The 19,465-nt window shown below is 36.6% G+C and overlaps 1 protein-coding gene across 2 annotated transcripts; it reads right to left on the bottom strand.

Annotated features, from left to right (window-relative positions):
- Positions 1-5,646: 5,646 nt before the first annotated feature.
- On the bottom strand, positions 5,647-19,051 carry LOC125678753 (alkaline phosphatase-like). Of its 2 annotated transcripts, none has more exons than XM_048917437.2 (10): positions 18,381-19,051; positions 11,817-12,037; positions 10,983-11,157; positions 9,848-10,023; positions 9,658-9,759; positions 9,480-9,582; positions 8,789-8,929; positions 7,071-7,262; positions 6,859-6,990; positions 5,647-6,775 (listed from the first exon to the last, which is right to left on the bottom strand). In XM_048917437.2, exons 1-10 carry the CDS (start codon positions 18,442-18,444, stop codon positions 6,507-6,509), a joined length of 1,575 nt encoding a protein of 524 aa, XP_048773394.2. In that variant the 5' UTR covers positions 18,445-19,051; the 3' UTR covers positions 5,647-6,506. The 2 variants fall into 2 exon arrangements, with proteins under 2 accessions (XP_048773394.2, XP_048773384.2); XM_048917427.2 differs by lacking the exon at positions 18,381-19,051 and adding an exon at positions 12,788-13,528.
- Between the last annotated feature and the right edge of the window lie 414 nt (positions 19,052-19,465).

Here is a 19,465-nt window from a genome sequence, read left to right as displayed (position 1 = left end):
ACAGCCGAGTAGACCATCTAGATACAGTACTAGAACAATTGCAGAAGGCTGGATTAAAATTTTCACCCAAGAATTATGACTTTTTTTAAAAACCAGGTTGCTTTCCTTGGTCATATAGCAAGTCAAGAAAGAATACCTCGAATTGAGTGCAGTTAAGGATTGGTCTGTACCAAAACAGTAACCGATGTGATAAGTTTCTTAGGAAAATGTTCTTATCATCAAAGATTTAAAGGATTTACCAATGTAGCCTGAACTCGCCAAACTTATAAAGAGAAAACAGAAATTTAAACTGGACTCCTCAATGTGACGAAGCGCTTCAAAACTGAAAATGACACTTGCTTCAGCAGTTAGCACCTATTTTACGGTGCCCAGGCATGAGCTTACCTTTTGTGTTGGAGACTGATGCTAGTGCGTTTGCCATAGTTGAGTTTTATTTCAGGTTGAAGATGGTGTGGAAAGACCTATTGCATACTTTAGAAAGACATTCAGTAAACCAATAAGGAACTACTGTGTAACCTGGCGAGAACTCTTAGCCGTTGTGAACTCAACAAAACATGTTCACCATTACCTCTATGGAAAGAACTGATCATGGGGCATTAACATATCTTTCAAACTTTAGACCTGCAGAGGGATAAGTAGTCCGCCAGCTCAAAATTCTACAGATATATGAATTGAAAATCATACATCGACTGTGAAAACAACATGGTAATTGTAATGGACTAAGTCGTCCATGTTCACCTGTGACTACTGTGATAAGAAAGAAACATATTACCAGACAATGAAAGATGGCAATAGCCATGTAATAAAGTTAAAAGAAGACCAAACCAGCACTTGAATTTGTTACAAAGACACAAGAAGGAGGAGAATGCAGATACGACATTAGCCAAAATGATTAAGTAAAGTCAAAAGACAATGGATGAAAGCATAGGAACCAGCAGAGCTGAAAACAAACTGATCACAATGGAATCGACTTATATCAAGGAATACTGTGGAATCATTTTAATTCGTGGGGGCCAATGTTCGTGGGTAAACAAAAGTTTGCTGGATCGTGGGGAAGTAAATTCGTGGGTAAGCGATGTGATGTCACTAGGAGAGATAAATCTACCTGGTTTTAAAAAAGAATGTTTGAGGACACGCAAATTCGTGGGTATGAGTGACCCACGAAATCCACGAACATCAATTCCCCACGAACAATGATGTTTCCACTGTATTACACGCTCACACTCTTCGGGACGTGGGAAGAAAATGAACAAATCTATTATCAGACAGTGGTAGGTATTGAAGAAGTACTGATGTTGGTACATGACAACCTTACAGGTGAACATCTAGTAATCTGCAAAACCACCGAGAAAATAAGAGAAAGATTCTACTGGGGATCTTACCACGATTGATATTGTGAAATATATTAGAGACTGTGAAACAAGGAAGAACCCACCAAGGGCAGCCAGAGAATAATTGGGTCAGTATTCAGTGGGCGAACCTCTGGAGAGAGTGGCCATAGACATGCTTGGTCCTTTACCACGGGCCGAGAAGGTTGACTAGTATGTTATCATTTCGGATTACTTCACACGATGGATAGAGGCTTATCCGGTCAAAAACTAAGAGGCAATAACCATTGCAGAGGATTTTGTAGATGTAAGGAGTTCCACTCTAGATTCATTCTGACCAGGGCAGACAATTTGATTAAACATTGTTAACCACACTTGAAGATTTGCAATCAATTCAATTTTATTATAAACTTTTGTCATCACAATTTTCAATATTCTTGAAATATTTTCATAAAACATTTCTTTTCTCTATATGCCTCATTTAAATTAAAAAGGTATCATAGGTTTCTTATGTATGCGAATGTCTAAGTAAGTTATTGCCTTTCCTACACGCATCTATGGCCTGAGGCTATGGGTCTGTTAAGGTGGACTGCTTTTTCGGATTTATGAACTATATGATATTTTCTCAAAATATCATGCAGGTTGGGAAGCCTTTGGAATACGTAGTAACAAGTGGTGTCGGTTTTTGTCTTTCTTTTTCCGAATAGTCGCACTTTTTAAGTTGTGACTAATGTTTGAAATGTACGGAAGCCGATAGGTGCCAGGGTATAGAATTAATATTTATTTAACTGGCGGCCGCCGCTTAATTTAACTGGCGGCCGCCACTTATTATCTGGCGGCCGCCACTTAATTTATATTGCGGCCGCCAGTTAATTATATGGCGGCCGCCAGTTCATTTAACTGGCGGCCGCCATATAAATTAACTGGCGGCCGCCAGATAAATTAAGTGGCGGCCGCCACTTAATTTATATGGCGGCCGCCACTCAGTTTAAATCATTTATATGGCGGTCACCAGTTATTCAATTTCTCTCTCTTTCTCTATCTCTCCCTCAAAATGAAATCCCCCCCCAATGCTTAGTAATATGTATGTGATATATATATATATATATATATATACAATTAAGAGCATTAAATTATTGTTTTTCGATTGTACTGTTAAATACGTAGAACCACGGAGCTGACCCTCCATTTTTTTGACAACGTTCAATTTCTATTATGTTCACATGCAAACTATAATTATTTTCACCTGTGAAATAAGATTAATTGGCGGATTGGCCCCCACCCCACTCTTTTGGTGGTAGTAATGAATGGTAAAAATGTAATAATGAATGAACTGATCAATTGAAGAATGAACGGAGCCCTCTCCCTCCAATTTAGGAGTACGAAGTTTGGACAAAAGAGACATTTTAGGTTTCTTTTCTGCTTGTCAACAATTGTAGAAGACAATTTCTCTTCCGACTGTCCCTATACACTTTGAAAAACGATGCTGCGTGTTTGCGTACTATTCTAGATCTTTCCAAAATAATCACTCAGCGATATGAATTGCATTGTTTTTGCAATTGGCAGTCGCCATATATGAATTAAGTGGCGGCCTCCAGATAAAATAACTGGCGGTCGCCAGTTAATTTATATGGCGGCCGCCAGTTAATTTATATGGCGGCCGCCAGTTAATAAGTGGCGGCCGCCAGTTAAATAAATATTAATTCTATACCCTGGCACCTATCGGCTTCCGTAGAAATGCCTTTCTGTTCAAACTATTGTGTTCTTATGCCAAACCCATATGAAATGTAAACTATTTTCAACTGAGATTTACAAGTAAATGTATATGCAAATTAATCACTTGATTAAAAACATCCATTTCAATCTCGAGTTGATATTTCAATATTTGTTTACAAATGTAGATCATATTCATGCAAACACCCTAGAGCCAACAATTTAATCAATACAACCAAAACGCACTGATTTTCCGTGTCGGATAGTGAAATTAAAACGATCATATTTCTTCTACGATGTGTGAATTTCGTTCAAAACCTTGAAATTGACTAAACGTAGGAACGGGTAAGTATAGTCCATTTCGATAGTTTCCACAAAAACATATTTATGAAAATAAAATGTTTATCTTGGAGATATTTTTTCTTCATTTGAATTTGGCGCCTTTTCTTGAATGTACAGTTTTATCTATGTTGCGTTGTATATATGTTATCATAGGCAGATTGTCATCATATTTGTGTATTGATTTTTAATTGTCGGATTTGTTAATCTGTTTAACACATCCTTTTGTATTATATATGTTCAAATATTCTTGTCATTTATTTCCTCCATAAATGACCATTCTAATTCCTGACAAAGGTGTTACGATTCATTCTTATAAGGGAGCGATATTTCTGCCAAACGGAGCATCACCCTATCAGCTATGCATAAAGCTAACTCATGTCTAAGATAGGAATTCTAACTACGACGTGTTAATTAGAACTATATTTAGGCACGCCCAGTATCGTCTACATCATCAAACTTCGGACCATATGCAAACGAAGTCAATCCCAGCGGCTGACGTAACTTCCTATTTATTAAACAAAAGTAATCTTTATTTGTTCTCCTAAATAACTAATTTAACGATCTGAAGTACATATTCAATGAAATACTATATTTCCTACAGCTTAGAAATAGTTTTGGTCAAGAGAAATATTGCTGATTTTTTCATCTGAACTCTTTTTACCGATGATAAACATCAAATATCTCTGTGTTCATGTATGTGCCTTTTCCTCTCTCTATCCTTTGTCTTTATCTTTATTTGCATGCTTTCAACAACTTTGAGGATTCTGAAGTTCTGTTGGGTATCATTTTTTCATAACTCGATGTGTATTTCATTATATGATTTCAATGTTTAAAATCATCTCTGTAACCTGTCAAGGTTTGGGCGAAATTGCAAAGCGCAAAGACACATTGGAAACACTGCAACAATTTTCAGAAATGTCTGGACTTTATATCAAATTTTGACAAAACTCATAGTATGGATTGGATCCAAAAGATTTAGTAATGAAATTTTACTGCCTAATTACAAGCTTAAGTGGGGTACTACAAGATTTAATCTACTATGAATACATTTTGATGTGGAACTAGAAAAAATGATGCAGCTAAACTATGAACCAAAATGTGTATAGATTAAATCTTTACTTAAACATTGGGAGAAAAGATTGTTGACTCCAACTGGAAAAAATCACAGTTACAGTGTATTAATTAAGACATTGGCTTTGCTCTTATTAAACCATATCTTGATGTCAATCCCAAGTCCCTCCGAGTTATATTGTAAAAATTTAGAAAAAATATTTTTTCTTTCATATGGAATAATTCAACTCACAGAGTAAAAAAAGAAGTAAATAGTTAAAAAAAAATATGAAGATGGAGGATTGAAAATGGTAAATCTAATGTCTTTTATAGCTTCTATGAAATTATTTTGGGTAAGACATCTCATTTTCTCCAGCAGAGGTATGGGACTGTTTATTCCCAATTTTCCGTTGAACAAATTCATTAACTGTGGGGTTGAATACATCACCACTCTTTTAAAAACACTGAAAAATAAATTTAGGATTGATGTATTCAAGTCGTACATTACATTACATAGTCTTATTGATGAGTCCACTGTTGCTGCTGATTCACCACAGATTGATATTGGTGGAAAACCCTTTTTTAATAAACAAATGTTTGACAGCAACATCAGACTGATTAACGATATTATTAATGAAGATGGTTCGCTTTTTAGTTTGAAACATTTTTGTGATATTTATACAAACATTAGGATAATTTTTTAGAATATAACAGCATTATCTATGCAGTAAGAGCATGCATGGATAAAAAATTCAGACCCTGGAATAAAAAAAACATCATGAAGCTCACAAGTACATTAATTATGACAAATACTTACACAATTTTGAAAGGTTACAAATCAAAATTTTTCTATGAAATTCTTAATAAAAATAAATCGGTCTCAGCTGGCAAAAAGACTAGATAATGCTGTTGTATTCTAAAGAGAAATGGAGTGAGCTTTTAGATGTAGACGACAGGGAATGAAAAATAATCCACAAAATACCCTTCAGAGTGACAAAAGACTGTAAGCTCCACTGGTTTCTGTACAGAATTATAAACAAAGTTTTAGCAACAAATTCATTATTGTTCAAAATAAAGAGAATAGATTCTAAATATTGCAACTTTTGTCACTCTGAGGAGGAAACAATAGAACAAATTTTATGGGAATGTGATTGTTTACAACTATTTCTTGTAGAATTCAAACAATTTTTAGAAAATAAGACTGAGCGACAGATTACAATTACAAAGAAATCCTTTATTTTAGCTTGTATTGAAAATAATAGTGATATACAAAATACTATCATTTTATTTCTGAAGTATTATGTCTATACTGCAAGATGCATTAAGAAACCTTTAAACTTGCCTGCTGCAATATCACAAATGAGATTATTTTATGAAACACACAAATATATTGCATATAAGTATGGTGAAAAGAAAAAATTTGATACTCAATGGAACAGATGGAACTTACTATTTAGTTAAAACATGCCTCTCTCTTTTTTCTCTTTGTCTCACTATCTCTCTCCACGCACATAATGATAATTATATATGACTTGTTATATTCATGTACTTTATTATGTTTACAAAAACCAATTTGAAAAATATTGCTGATACTTTGCATACCAAATATTAAATTGAACTATTAAAATAATGAAACATGATGCATGTGATTTAAGTAAGATATTTGCAGTTTTGAAATTCTTTTGTCATGGATCTTTAGACGTTGTCATTACTCTGACGCAAGTATAAAATAAATATAAATCATGCACATTTCACAATCAATCATGCAGAAAAAATCTTTATAAAAGGGGAATAACACGCGCTAATAATGTAACTTTTCTCTTAAAGGGTGACGACCGATCCACTGATTAACTCCTAGCTCTTGAATGTTCCGATATGAAAAAAACTTAATTCGTTGACGTCATTTCTCGTATTGATGCACTATGTGTGGTCACGTTAAATATTACAAAAATACAATGTATTGTTTTCAAAAATTCAAAAAACACTAAAACTGTCTGAATTATCAACATGCATATCCAATTCTCGCGAGATCTAGTATCATGAATATTAATTTTCTCCTGAGATCATAGTGAATCATAATAGAGAGTACAATACTGCCACTAAAGTTAATGTAGTTACACCATTGGTGTTGTAAGTCTGACCAGCATTTATAAGTTTCGAACACTTTGTCTTCTGTGTTCCCACACAGGAAGCCAATGACATCACGTGATAAACGTAATGTTGCTCGTGCACGCCGTGGATCAAGTGTGACCAGGGCCCGCGTGCGTAGATTGGGACATCCTCACCTCCATGAGTCTCCGACTTGAATGGAACAGCACTGGTCTGCGTGTAATCGTCAGCGGCTGCAAAATGAATTTGTTTCTTTAGAGAAAGGAACAGAAAGGTCTTGAACCAGGAGAATAACAAAATAATTGCGACAACTTACTTGTGTTGACATTTCTAGGGTCATGCCTTGTTGTGTTCGGCATGATGCCTCCAGGTCCATTGGCGTAGAGCAGGGTAGTGAAAGGCATGTTATCTGTAGGGTACCAATCTTTTGAAATCGGGTCAACCACGCCTGCAAAATCATCACTACACTATGATACATGTAAAATTTTAATCTTTTACAAGTCGACAGATGCTAAATTTTCTTATTACCTAGAATATCATTGCCTCGCTTTGGATATCCCGCTATGTTGAACACGTGAGAGTGGTCGGCTGTTACAATGATAAGTGTGTCTTCTTCTTTCGTCATTTCCGCTGCTACTTTAACTGCTTTATCCATCGCGATAGTCTCTGTCAACGCACGCTTGGCAATATTATCGTGATGTGCATGATCGATTCTGGCACCTGTCCATGAAATAGATGTTTTTTTGTAAGAACATGAACCCTTCCAAGAGAAAAACATAAAACAGTAAAAATATGTCGAGACTGTACTTTGTATGGTTACTAAAATTAGGATTATTTAAATTTTGGCGCGCTTGGTACAATTCCAAATATGCTTATTTATTATGAAGGACTGTGTCAATTTGTCCATCTGTTACCGACGATCCGACTTTTAAGTACACTGAAAGAATTATATATACAGCGGGCCACATACACAATTTCATTCAAACTTCTCCACATAATAAACAGAAGTAAAGCATCTGGAAGAAATCATCCATAAATGTCCCAGATGATCAAGTTTGGGCCATATAACTACCACTTGCATTCGACTTTAAAGTCTTAAATATACATGTATATCAAGCCTCTAAACCCTGCACTAGACACTAGACAGATCATGAAATACCAAACAAACTGGGAAACAGTAAGTTGTAGAACTTTACTAACGGTAATATCAGCCATCGTTCAGCTATGATATACTTCCATTTGCATTCTGTTTGATATAGGCACTAGCTTAAAAGAGGTGATAGGAGGAAGATAGACAAGCCGACAGCTCTGTGTGTAAAATATTTTCCCGAGTATTGACCAAGTTCAAAAACCTGTACTTTTTTCAAACATCAAAGAAAATTAGTGTAATGGACAAATCATATATTTCCTCAAAACTGATTATGTTCAACAGCCCGTAAGTTTTGCAAAAATGAAAGAAAATCAAAATCCTTGCCACATACACATCTTCAATACCGTTACAATCACTCTGTAAAATAAGAAAGTCTTCACTTGAAAACTGGGGGAGGAGTCAGATGGACGAATCATGTCCCCTCCATATAACATTAAATTTCACATAAAGTAGCAGAATTCCTGTAAGGTAATTTGAAATGGATGAAAATTGCAACAGGAGGTAGAGTGACTCACAAAGAAGCCACATTGCAAGTTTCAGTTTGATTTGTGACAGAGAAATGAAAAGAGAAACAGAACACTCCCAACGGACAGACGGACGGACGTACATACATCGCTGTACCATAATACGTCCCGTCTAAAGACGGGCACATACAACGCTATTCTTAATATACTATGTCTACAGACGGACGGACGGACGTAAGACATCACCGTACCATAATACGTCCCGTCTAAAGACGGGCACATACAACACTATTCTTAATACTGTGTCTACAGACAGACGGATGGACGGACGGACAGACATCACTGTACCATAATGCGTCCCGTCTAAAGACGGACACGTAAAACGCTATTCTTAATACTGTACATGTGTCTACAGACAGACGGGACGGGCGATGATTTGGGGTGTAACACGGGACGGATACAAATGGCAAATCCTGCATACCCCCTACAACTTGTAATTGAATTCATATGAACAGTTTATTGAAGGAAAAATCAGTGAAAGTTTGTTTGTTCTGTGTGTGTAGTGGGAGGGGGCACAAAACCTGTCAGTAATGCTGCGAATAAGCTACACCGATTTCGAATAATATTCTTACCTTCAACCAGCAAGAAAAATCCCTTCTTATTCTTTTGCAGTATTTGGATCGCCTTTCTCGTCATTTCTGAAAGAGAGGGCTCCCCTTTGGGTCCTTTGTCCCGCATATGTTCATACTGCATGTGGCTGCTTTCGAATAGTCCTATATCAATGACAAAGGCTTATTAGTACTTACAGCTTACAATATAGTACAATCATCAGATTTCACGGGGACTCAAATTTTGTGAAATTCGTAGGTTCTCCCACCCCACGAATTTCAAAACACAAGAAAAAACACAATCTACTTTCTAAAAATGTCTCATTATATAGAAACCATATCCAAGACATTACATCCAAATGAAACTTTTTTTTTTTAAAACTTGAAAATCCACGAAAATTGGCGAACACGAATTTAAATGATTTCAGGATATTTAACTACTGAGTACAGTAGTTATCATCTTTAAATTTTTACAAACATTTACCGTCTAAATTTAAGATATGTAATCTCTCTCAACATAAACATTTTATCAACAAAATACTACTAAGTACTACTATAGAAGCATGGTTCCGAGTCAGCTTTCAGCTTCAAAGAATTGGATCCATTTGTGAAGTTTTCAAATGGTTATTCAATTCTAAAGCATTATTTTTTAAAAATATCATTATTAGGGAGATTTACAACACTAAACAGCTACGAATAACTTCTGAGCACACACCTAGAACTTTGTCCGTGGCCGAGGGATCGATAGATTGGAACTCTTCTGTGTTCTCCACGTACTTGTACCTCTGTCCAATATCTTCCATAATGACCTTCCATTCCTGGATAATTAAATTGTCTATATTGTGTCTTTGTCATTTTTGATATGCAATAAAATTTTGTCCAAATATAGATACCCTGATGAGATTCTTCCCATCTTGCCGCAAGTTGTTTGAATTTTTTTCGGTGTCTTTTGTTGTCTTTGGGAGAAAACTCCGTCTCCCACCTCCAAATAACACCTACAACAGAAGTATTGAGGTCTAACTCTGCTACCTTTATGCTGATGAGAGTTAATGACATTTGAATGAGAAAAGTATATGATATTACGTCGATTTCAGAGTTATTGTATATCAGCTGTTGTGCTATATCCCTGCAGCGCCCGCTGACATTGTATTTTGTTAGGTCAGCGTCCGACTCCCAATTACGGTGTGGTATTTTGGCGTAGGCTGCAGCAGGCGTAGCATGGGTTATTCGGGAAGTTGTGACGATCCCTGTGGATTTTCCTGAGAGAACAAATATACTGCTGTGAAATGGTAACGGATCTTTCATATATGTTCCAAATCATAAAGATTTGAAGAAAAAAAAAACCCAACTAAACTGTGCTTGAAACCATCCATATTCTTTAGGGAATTCAATTTCCTAATATCAATCGAGGTTCGAGCGGTCAGTGAACTTTAAAATGAATAGTTGTCTGGTTAACGTCCGCTTATCAGTTGGAGGCCTATCTACTCGGGCATGAGTCGTTGATTATGGAATATCAGTGAAGGACGTCAACGTTTGTTCTGTGTTCTCAGACAGCACACTTGTTTTGAACTCTAAAACCAAATTGTACACCTCCCACTTCTAAAAAGTAATTCGGTCTCAAACACTATGAATAAACTTTTCTACCATATTCACAAATTGATGAATTATTACTGATTGGGTTTGTTTACTAATTTGCCGGATTATTCCAGGAACAACCCGACTGTAAACAGTCGGTAAAAGCCTAACAAGTGTTTTGTTTTGTCGAAGACCAATATGTAAATATGTATAAGAAATACAGTTTAAAAGACGGACACCATATTGCCGTCTAAATTTTGCGGGGACCCGGGTTGGAATAGGTCCTCAGTACCCCTTGCTTGTCGTACGAGGCGACTAAATGGGGCGGTCCTTCGGATGAGACCGTAAAAACCGAGGCCCCGTGTCACAACAGATGTGGCACGATAAAGATCCCTCCCTGCTCAAAGGCCGTAAGCGCCGAGCATAGGCCTAACTTTTGCAGCCCTTCACCGGCAGTGGTGACATCTCCATATGAGTGAAATAATCTCGAGAAGGACGTTAAACAATATACAATCCATCAATAGACGGCAATCATGTGACGCGTTTTATCCAATGACAGCGTCATTCTAGTCTGAGGCAAAACACAGGAAAATGTCTTGCTTAACCTATATGCACCGCAGTGCCTTTATGTCACTCGGCCTACCTTCCATTTTTGATTGCTGGAGAATGGTGTCTATCTCCGCCTCTTTAGGAAAATTACAGTCCCCAAATTGGGCTTTTCCTGTCACTCCCAGTGTATACCAGTTTGTCTTTTCACCGACGAGCATGGCAGTGGCGGTGGCGGCAGAATCCGCCACTTGTCTGTTGGGCAAGTACGTCTATGTGAACAAAATTCATGGACTGTTGTGAAAAATGACTATATTTCTTGTACAAAATTACAAAAATTCTACATTTATTGTTTTATAAATTTGGCAAAACAAAACAACCAAACTTCACAGCAATAATTCAAAACGCTACTGACATATGTATCCAATACCAGTAATTCCGTGTGTTTTCATCTCGTATTTTCATTATTAAGAAACATGCTTTTTCTTCCATTTTCGCATGGTTTTTTTTAAGACGACGATGAATAAATAACCGATTTTGAAGATACTTTTAAATAAAAATGCAAATACCAAATATGACAATCTAAATTTTAGTTAAAAGTTAGCAAGAATATGTTACTCATAAGTGTAATCAATGACGCGAGCTCGTTGCTTTGCTTGCTATATCCCAGTCATGACATTTAGATAGGATATACAAAAGTACTCGGGAACTAGGCCGTGGACCATTTTATGAAATTGGATAATTTTATGTTTTTTTCTTCTGCTTTCAAGCGGTTCCCAACCCAATTCTTTATAAAGATTAAGTATATTGTAAGTTTTGTACCGATTTAAGATGAGGTAAACCCCTACATCATAATTTATACTAGTAAGAAAACTAACTTTCCTATCTTTCCTAGGATTCAAGTGAACAGATGATATCAATATTGCCTTACTTTGGACAAACCAACATGAGGAAACTTTTCGAATTCCAGGATACCCTCCTCGCCGGGCTGTCCACCCTGTTGGCCTTTGTAAATCCTGGCCGCTGTCACAGTGGTAAGACCCATGCCGTCACCAACGAACAAAATCACATTTTTCGCTTTGTTCGTGTTCACAGTCTGTTTAAGCGCGGATTGCAGTTCTTCTTCTGCTACTCTAAGCCAGTGTGTGGAATCTGGAGGAAAAATGAGATTGTAGCTTCGCTCCGTATTACATGTATATGAATGAATAATTCAAAATATCGAAATTGGCTGCTAGAGTCAATAAAACGATACCTGATAATGGAAAACTCTTATTTACGATAGAGAACCCGTATTGCTATAGTCTGTTACGACTGAAAGCGTCGTACTGAAGTCCAAATGTCTGCTTCTACACCCGAGGCTGCTAACGTCTCAATACGAGTAAAAATTACTCGAATGGGACTTCAAACAACGAAAAATAAAATAATCAAACAGTGGCGGATTTAGAGGGGGCGCAGCCCCCCCCCCCCCTAAAATTATCAAATTTAAGGTAAATCGCGGTATCTTGTTTCGGAAAATGTACTAAACGATAAAAGAAGCAATAATTTCTTCCACTCCCGGAGAAATAAATGACAAAATCCTTTGATTTCTTGAATTATTTTATTGGGAGAACCTAATTTTTTCCAAAAAACCCTTAAAATTTGGGTCATTTTATTGATTTCACTTTATTAAAATGATAGAAAATAGCACAAATGACTTGATAGGAGAAATATTTCAAGCCCCATAAAATCTGTAAAATCCAGGAGCTTCCCCACCAGGGCTTCGCCCTGGACCCACTGCCTCATAAAATGGCGCCCCCGTAACCACAATTCCTGGATCCGCCCCTGTCAAATGTCTAAGACAATTTGCTAGAATACATAAATTTCTGACCATTATGTGCCTCCATACCCGGTCAAAAGCCTTACCTTCACGTTGTAATACAAATCCTTTCAATAAAATCGTCATTGTGAACAATTTCAATAAAATATATACAGTAGTTGTCATCTCGAAAGAGTCGAACTATAACTTGAGACTCAGTAGTAATTGCAATTAAACGAAAGGTGGTTGTTTATATTACAACATCTAAGCGTGTACTACGGCGGCGCGCGGTGTCACATTCTGACGCAATTCCGTAATGACCTTAACAGAGGGTGTATTGCATCAATTATTAGATTATAATTCTCTCTGCAATATGATAAGCCCCATCCCCGCAATGAATAACCATTCGGGGAGCTAGAGAGGAAGATACTTTGGTGTAGACACAACTAACATGATGATTTCCGCCATGCTACAGTAATTTAGGGTATTTCGGGTCACCTTTTACAAGAATTTTGTTATTTCACCGATCTCGTTGTACATTTCAATTTATTAAAGAAATACGTTGGAATTAAACTGGGGTCCCAACATTATCTCCAGAGAAGCAATGTCTCGTAATACCCGGTCAACTTTAAAAATCCACTATAAACACAAGTGTAGCATGCGTGTAAAACGTTGCTTTATTCGATAATCTTGTGATGTATGTTCAATATCTTGTGTCAGATGTATGTTCAATATCTTGTGTCAGATGTATGTTCAATATCTTGTGATGTACATGTATGTTTAATATCTTGTGATGTATGTTTAATATCTTGTGATGTATGTTCGATAATCTTGTGATGTATGTTTAATATCTTATGATGTATGTTCTATATCTTGTGATGTATATTCTATATCTTGTGATGTATATTCTATATCTTGTGATGGAAATAACGAAAGTATCCGGTGATGGAAAATATGTTACACTAGTATGTTAAATATAACACTATGACTTCTTAGGACCTATCCTAGACACAGGCACCTGAAGTATGGATGACTTGTCAAACGTTGCAATATTTGATTTTTCATTTGTATTGTATAATTTTCCTTTTGTATAGTGAAATTTTTCATTTGTATAGTATCCGAGGGATTTTTTTTTTTTTTTTTTTTTTTGGTTACGAAGGATTTCATTTCATGCAGGACTATAGTTGAACATAGCGCGCCGGGAACACCCTCCCCTTCACAAATATGATCAGTATAGAAGTGTCCAAAAAAGCATGTTGGTTTTATTTTTGTCAGAACGCAGTAGTTTCAGGGGACTTCGCCCCCTGGCCACCACGAGGGCTTTGCTCTGGACTTACTACGGGTCTCAAGACATCTTAAGAAATGTTAAGATCCGCCACTGGTTAAACACAAGGTTGATTGATTGATTGTATACTGTTTAACGTCCCTCTCGAGAATCTCTCACTCATATGGAGAAGTCACCATTGTCGGTGAAGGGGTGCAAAATTTAGGCCTATGCTCAGCGTTTATGGCCTTTGAGCAGGGAGGGATCTTTATTGTGCCACACCTGCTGTGACATGGGGCCTCGGATTTTTTCGGTCTCATCTGAATGACCGCCTCATTGAATCGCTTCGTACGGCAAGCAAGGGGAACTGAGGACCTATTCCACGGGGGAAAAGTTGATACGCGAGGGGAAGTTTGAATATCGCTATTCGAAGTAGACGCATAAAAGAGATGAATTTAATTTTTCGAGGGGGAATTTCACACCATTGCATTTAAGCAACTACGGTACATATACTTTCCTGTGAAACGTGGCTCCTGAACTTCAACTTCTTCAACACCTCTCGCATTTAACACATTTTAGGGATCATCAGGGGCAGATCCAGGAATTACGGTTACGGGGGCGCCACTTTATGAGGCAGGGAGTCTGGATTTTACAGATTTTATAGGGCTTGAAATATGTCTCCTATTTAGTCATTTGTACTATTTTCTATCATTTTTATAAGGTGAAATTAATAAACTGACGCAAATTTTAAGGGTTTTGGAAAAAAAATAAGTTCTCCCAATAAAGTAATTCAAGAAATCAACAGATTTTGTCATTTATATCTCCGGGGGTAGAAAAAATTATTGTTTCTTTTATGGTTAAGTATATTTTTCTAAACAAGATACCACGATTTACCTTAAATTTGAAAATTTTAGGGGGGGGGGGGGGGGGGGCTGTGCCTCCCTTAAATTCGCCACTGATCATTTTTAAAATGGTTATTGGGACATAACAGTCACTTATATGTATATATGTGCTTCAACCAAGGAACAGTGTTGTGAACATATGATAGTAAATTAAACTTACCAACATACCAAATACCAAAGGCCTATGTCGAAAGACAAAAAGTTATTGTCCGGACAACAACAAAAAATGCCCAAAAACTTCTATTATTTGACTTTACATAAAAGGTCAAGGTCATCACAAATAACACTGTCTTATCATGGTATACTCACATACCAAATATCAAAGGCCTGTGTCAAAAGATAAAAAAAAATTATGGCCCGGCCAAACTTTGTATGAAAAGCGGAAGAAGAATTCACACCAAAACAATATACCCCCCTTCTGGGAAGGGGAGACATAATAAACAATTTCTTGGATACATTCAAGTCTTGTACCACATGTATGCTTACGATAATGAACTGTATATCAGCTTTAAAGTCCAACAGACCGCTCTTGTAGTCAGTCAGATGGAGTTTTGCTTGTGGTCAGTTCAAATCTGGATGGCTCAGCATCACCTCAAGATCAACACAGACAAGACTGAGGTGCTAGTGATATCCTCCAAACAAATGGCCTCTAAGCTGCACACACCATCACTGCAAGTAGGAGACGACTCTATCACTCCTGTTACTAAGGCCAAGGGCGTTGGTGTAACCATTGACTGTCACATGACCATGGAGGCACATATATCATCAGTGTGCAGAGGTGCCTTCATCCACCTTAAGAACCTGAGCCAGCTGAGGAGATATCAGGACAGGGAATCGCTGGAATGTGTTGTCCATGCCTTCATAACAACAAAGCTGGACGACTGTAACTCTCTCTACTACGGCTTACCATCAAAGCAGATTCAGCGGCTCCAAACCATCCAATACGCTGCAGCCAGAATCATCTCAGGCACCCACAAATATGACAGCATTACACTAGTACTACATTCCCTCCGTTGGCTGCCAGTTCAGCAGAGAATCATCTTCAAGACATTGGTGTTAGTGTACAAAACAGTCCACATCATGGCTCCATCCAATCTGCAGGAACTCATAACACCCTATGCTCCCTCCAGAACTCTGCGGTCCAGTGATCAGAGCCTACTACAAGTGCCATTTACCACTTCATCTGTGATTCAAACTCGAGCTTTTAGTGTGGCTGGCCCTAAACTGTGGAATGCTCTACCATATGATATCAGAACTGCTGCTAGTCTCTGTATCTTTAAATCTAAACTAAAGACTCATCTGTTTACAATTTATTATAACTAGTCTGTGCAGATGAAATCTAAGTCAAGATTACTATGTTGTGCAATCATAACGGACTCCTTATCTTCACCTACAAGTCATTTGTTCTTATACAACTTGTTTTACTTATTTTATTGTTATTTAAATATCGTTTAGAGCAATATGGATTTTACGCTTTACAAAATAAATTTATTATTATTAATATTATTAATTAATTAAGGGACTGATTCACGATTTTACCCAAAATTTTGTTTTCCCCTTTTAATGAACAAAATCTACTGTCTAATGTGTTTGAAAGATTTCACATGAAAATTAAGGTTATACATCATCACAGAAGCTCATTTTAGAGAGTTTATTATTTGTTTTGTAAACAAAGATTGCGGTATGCTATTGTTTACGAAATTTTCAAAAGAAATGGATATCGATCAAAGTATTATTATATCTTTCATATTTCAAGCATTTTTGAGGTGAAATGTGTCATCTAAAAGTTAAAATTTGTGACTATGCAAAATTAAGATGCATTATATTACAAAATCAATATTTCACTTGTTTGTTTGTTTACATAAAAAGACTCGAGTCTTTGTTTACATAACACATATTTAAGGCTAAAATATTGCTTTCATTCTTGCATTCAGAAGGTCAAAATTTTGGCTGTCAACATTAAATGAGTTATATTTCTAATGTTTAACATCAAAAATGAAAAATATTTTTATCAAAAATCGTGAACCAGTCCCTTTAAATGAAAATTATCAGTATAAATTATTTTTTCTTTTTTACAAATCAAATAAAATACTATGGAATACAAATAAAAGATTATGCAACGCAAATGGAAAAAAATATATATACAAATGGAAGATATAAAATACAAATGAAAAATAATTATCTAAAAATTATACAACGGAAATGGAAAATATACAATGCAAATAAAAATTATAGAATATGAATGTTGTTTTCTAAAAATACAAATAGAAAAGATCAAATATTGCAACGTTTCACATGCCATGTTTTTAAATAGTTTCTACGATTTAATTAATAAATTGTTTTATTTTTTCTGCTGGATTATTAAAAATGACACGAATATGTGGCTGTGATCAGATAACGAGATCAATGTAATGTAATTTCCATATTCAGTTGTAATAATTACAACAACAAAAATATTTTCCTTAATATCAATCGGCTTACATACTTTCCTGCATTTTGATTTGAAAAAGCTGTTAATAAAAATAGGCGATTCTTTTTTTAAGAAAATATCTTTTATCCGTGTAACATTGACAATGACAATAGTTTATTCTCATCGTGCTATTACGCTAACACGCCGTCGCGCTATCACGCTAATACACTGATGCGCTAATACACAACACGCCGTCACTCTATCACGCTAATACACAACACGCCGTCACGCTAACATGCTGTCGTTCTCATACAGAACACGCCATCACGCTAATTCACAACACGCTGTCGTGTTGTTGCGCTAATACACAACACGCCGTCGCGCTATCACACAACACATCGGCGTGTTGTGTGATAGCGCAACAGCGTGTTGTGTGTTAGTGTAACGGCGTGTTAGCGCGACAGCGTGTTGGGTATTAGCGCAACAGTGCAACGGCGTGTTAGTTTGATAGCGCAACGGCGTGTTAGCGTGACAACGCAACGGCGTGTTGTGTGTTAGTGTGATATCGCGACGGCGTGTTGGGTATTAGCGCAACAGTGCAACGGCGTGTTAGTTTGATAGCGCAACGGCGTGTTAGCGTGACAACGCAACGGCGTGTTGTGTGTTAGTGTGATATCGCGACGGCGTGTTGTGTGTTAGCGTGATAGCGCGACGGCGTGTTAGCGTGACAGCGCGTTGTGTATTAGCGTGATTGCGCCACGGCGTGTTGTGTGTACACATTAGCGTGATAGCGTTTTAAGAAACGCGATAAATTACGCTTTTGCACATGACCCTATCCGGACACCATACTCAACCACCTGAGTTACACATACGTGTATTTGTGTCGCTTGGATTCGAATTTACCATTAAATAAATGGCACAGACGAACCCAAGCAATACAATTATCTGTGGTTCCTGGGGCTGGTCTTAGGCACCAAATGCAAGGAAAGAAGAAAATGTAACGGATCAGACGGGTTGGAACCCGGGCCCCCTGAATCTCTAGTCAGGTGTTCTACCTATGTTAACCGTCACACAATGCATATAAAAACTACATTTAAAAATATGTAGAGATTCCATTTGCTTACCTTCATTTTGTGAGAATCCAACGTGAACAAAGGCAGAAAGGAAGCATAGCCTGATGACAATCATGCTGGAATCAGCGGTAATTTTTAGAGTATAAAAGGCTATTGTCTTACAGAAGAACGCAAATCTCGCTGATAAGGCAGTTAGTAGCAAATATGTGTACTACAAGTAACTATCTAGGTCCAACTTCAAGATAGGTTGTTCACATAGCTTAAAACGATAGTACTTGTGTCAACACCAACATCTTTTTGGGGACTTGTTTGGATACACTCCACATTTTTCTGTAGCTTACGTTGCAATTTAAAAGTACGTGGACATTTATTCTCTGTCGACTGTCACGAGTGACATAGATGACCTTTTATGTGATTTTTCGGGTATCGGCACGCTTCAGCGCACAGCACTCGTCAAGCATCTAATTCCCTTCCATTTCTTGAAAGTGGTTATTTACTTGTATATCATCTAAGGAAATAATGCTCAATTCAACTTTTATAGTAATATAGATAGATATTATATATATATATATATATATATATATATATATATATATGTGTGTATAGAGGTAAAAAATAAAAATGAAGCGCGAAGACGTTTAGTATATATATAATTTGTCCACTGGCCAATTATTGATTCAAATCAATTGAATAATTGCTGGTCTGTCAAAAAAAAAACCCAAAAAACCCACAAAAAAACCCACATCCAGTGTTGATTTAAAACAACAGCGACAGTCATCAAAGAACTCATCTTCATAGATGTAATCATTTTATTTTTATGTAAATCTAAATACCACTGAATGATTTATTTTCATGGAATTCACTGTTCAGTTGACTAAAAAGACTTAATACTTTAAAAATAAGATAAAGGCATGATCTTGGAAACTTAAATGTAATGCGCTGCTCTAAGATTCTTTTTTTTTTTTTTAAAGAGAGCAACGATTCAATTAAATAGATCATTAATTCGATTGTGGATATGTTGAATTGAAGATATCTCGAATTGGATAGTTGCTCTAACAGAGTTACATGTATTGAGCACATTGAGTTACTGTTCTCTTCAGTTGAATTGTTACATACATACAATTCATTTGAAGTGA

Source organism: Ostrea edulis, chromosome 1 (assembly GCF_947568905.1).
Source record: "Ostrea edulis chromosome 1, xbOstEdul1.1, whole genome shotgun sequence".
Taxonomy (NCBI): Eukaryota; Metazoa; Mollusca; class Bivalvia; order Ostreida; family Ostreidae; genus Ostrea; species Ostrea edulis.
The sequence above is the reverse complement of the archived record's forward strand: the minus strand, read 5'-3'. Positions and strand labels throughout refer to the sequence as shown.

Coding starts and splice junctions, on each gene's coding strand:
- LOC125678753 (XM_048917427.2), bottom strand. CDS start 12,866: ATGACAACTACTGTATATATTTTATTGAAATTGTTCACAATGACGATT. Junction 11,158..11,816: donor CTCATGTTGGTTTGTCCAAA/GTAAGGCAATAT, acceptor TTGTTCACATAG/ACGTACTTGCCCAACAGACA. Junction 9,583..9,657: donor ATGGGAAGAATCTCATCAGG/GTATCTATATTT, acceptor TTAATTATCCAG/GAATGGAAGGTCATTATGGA.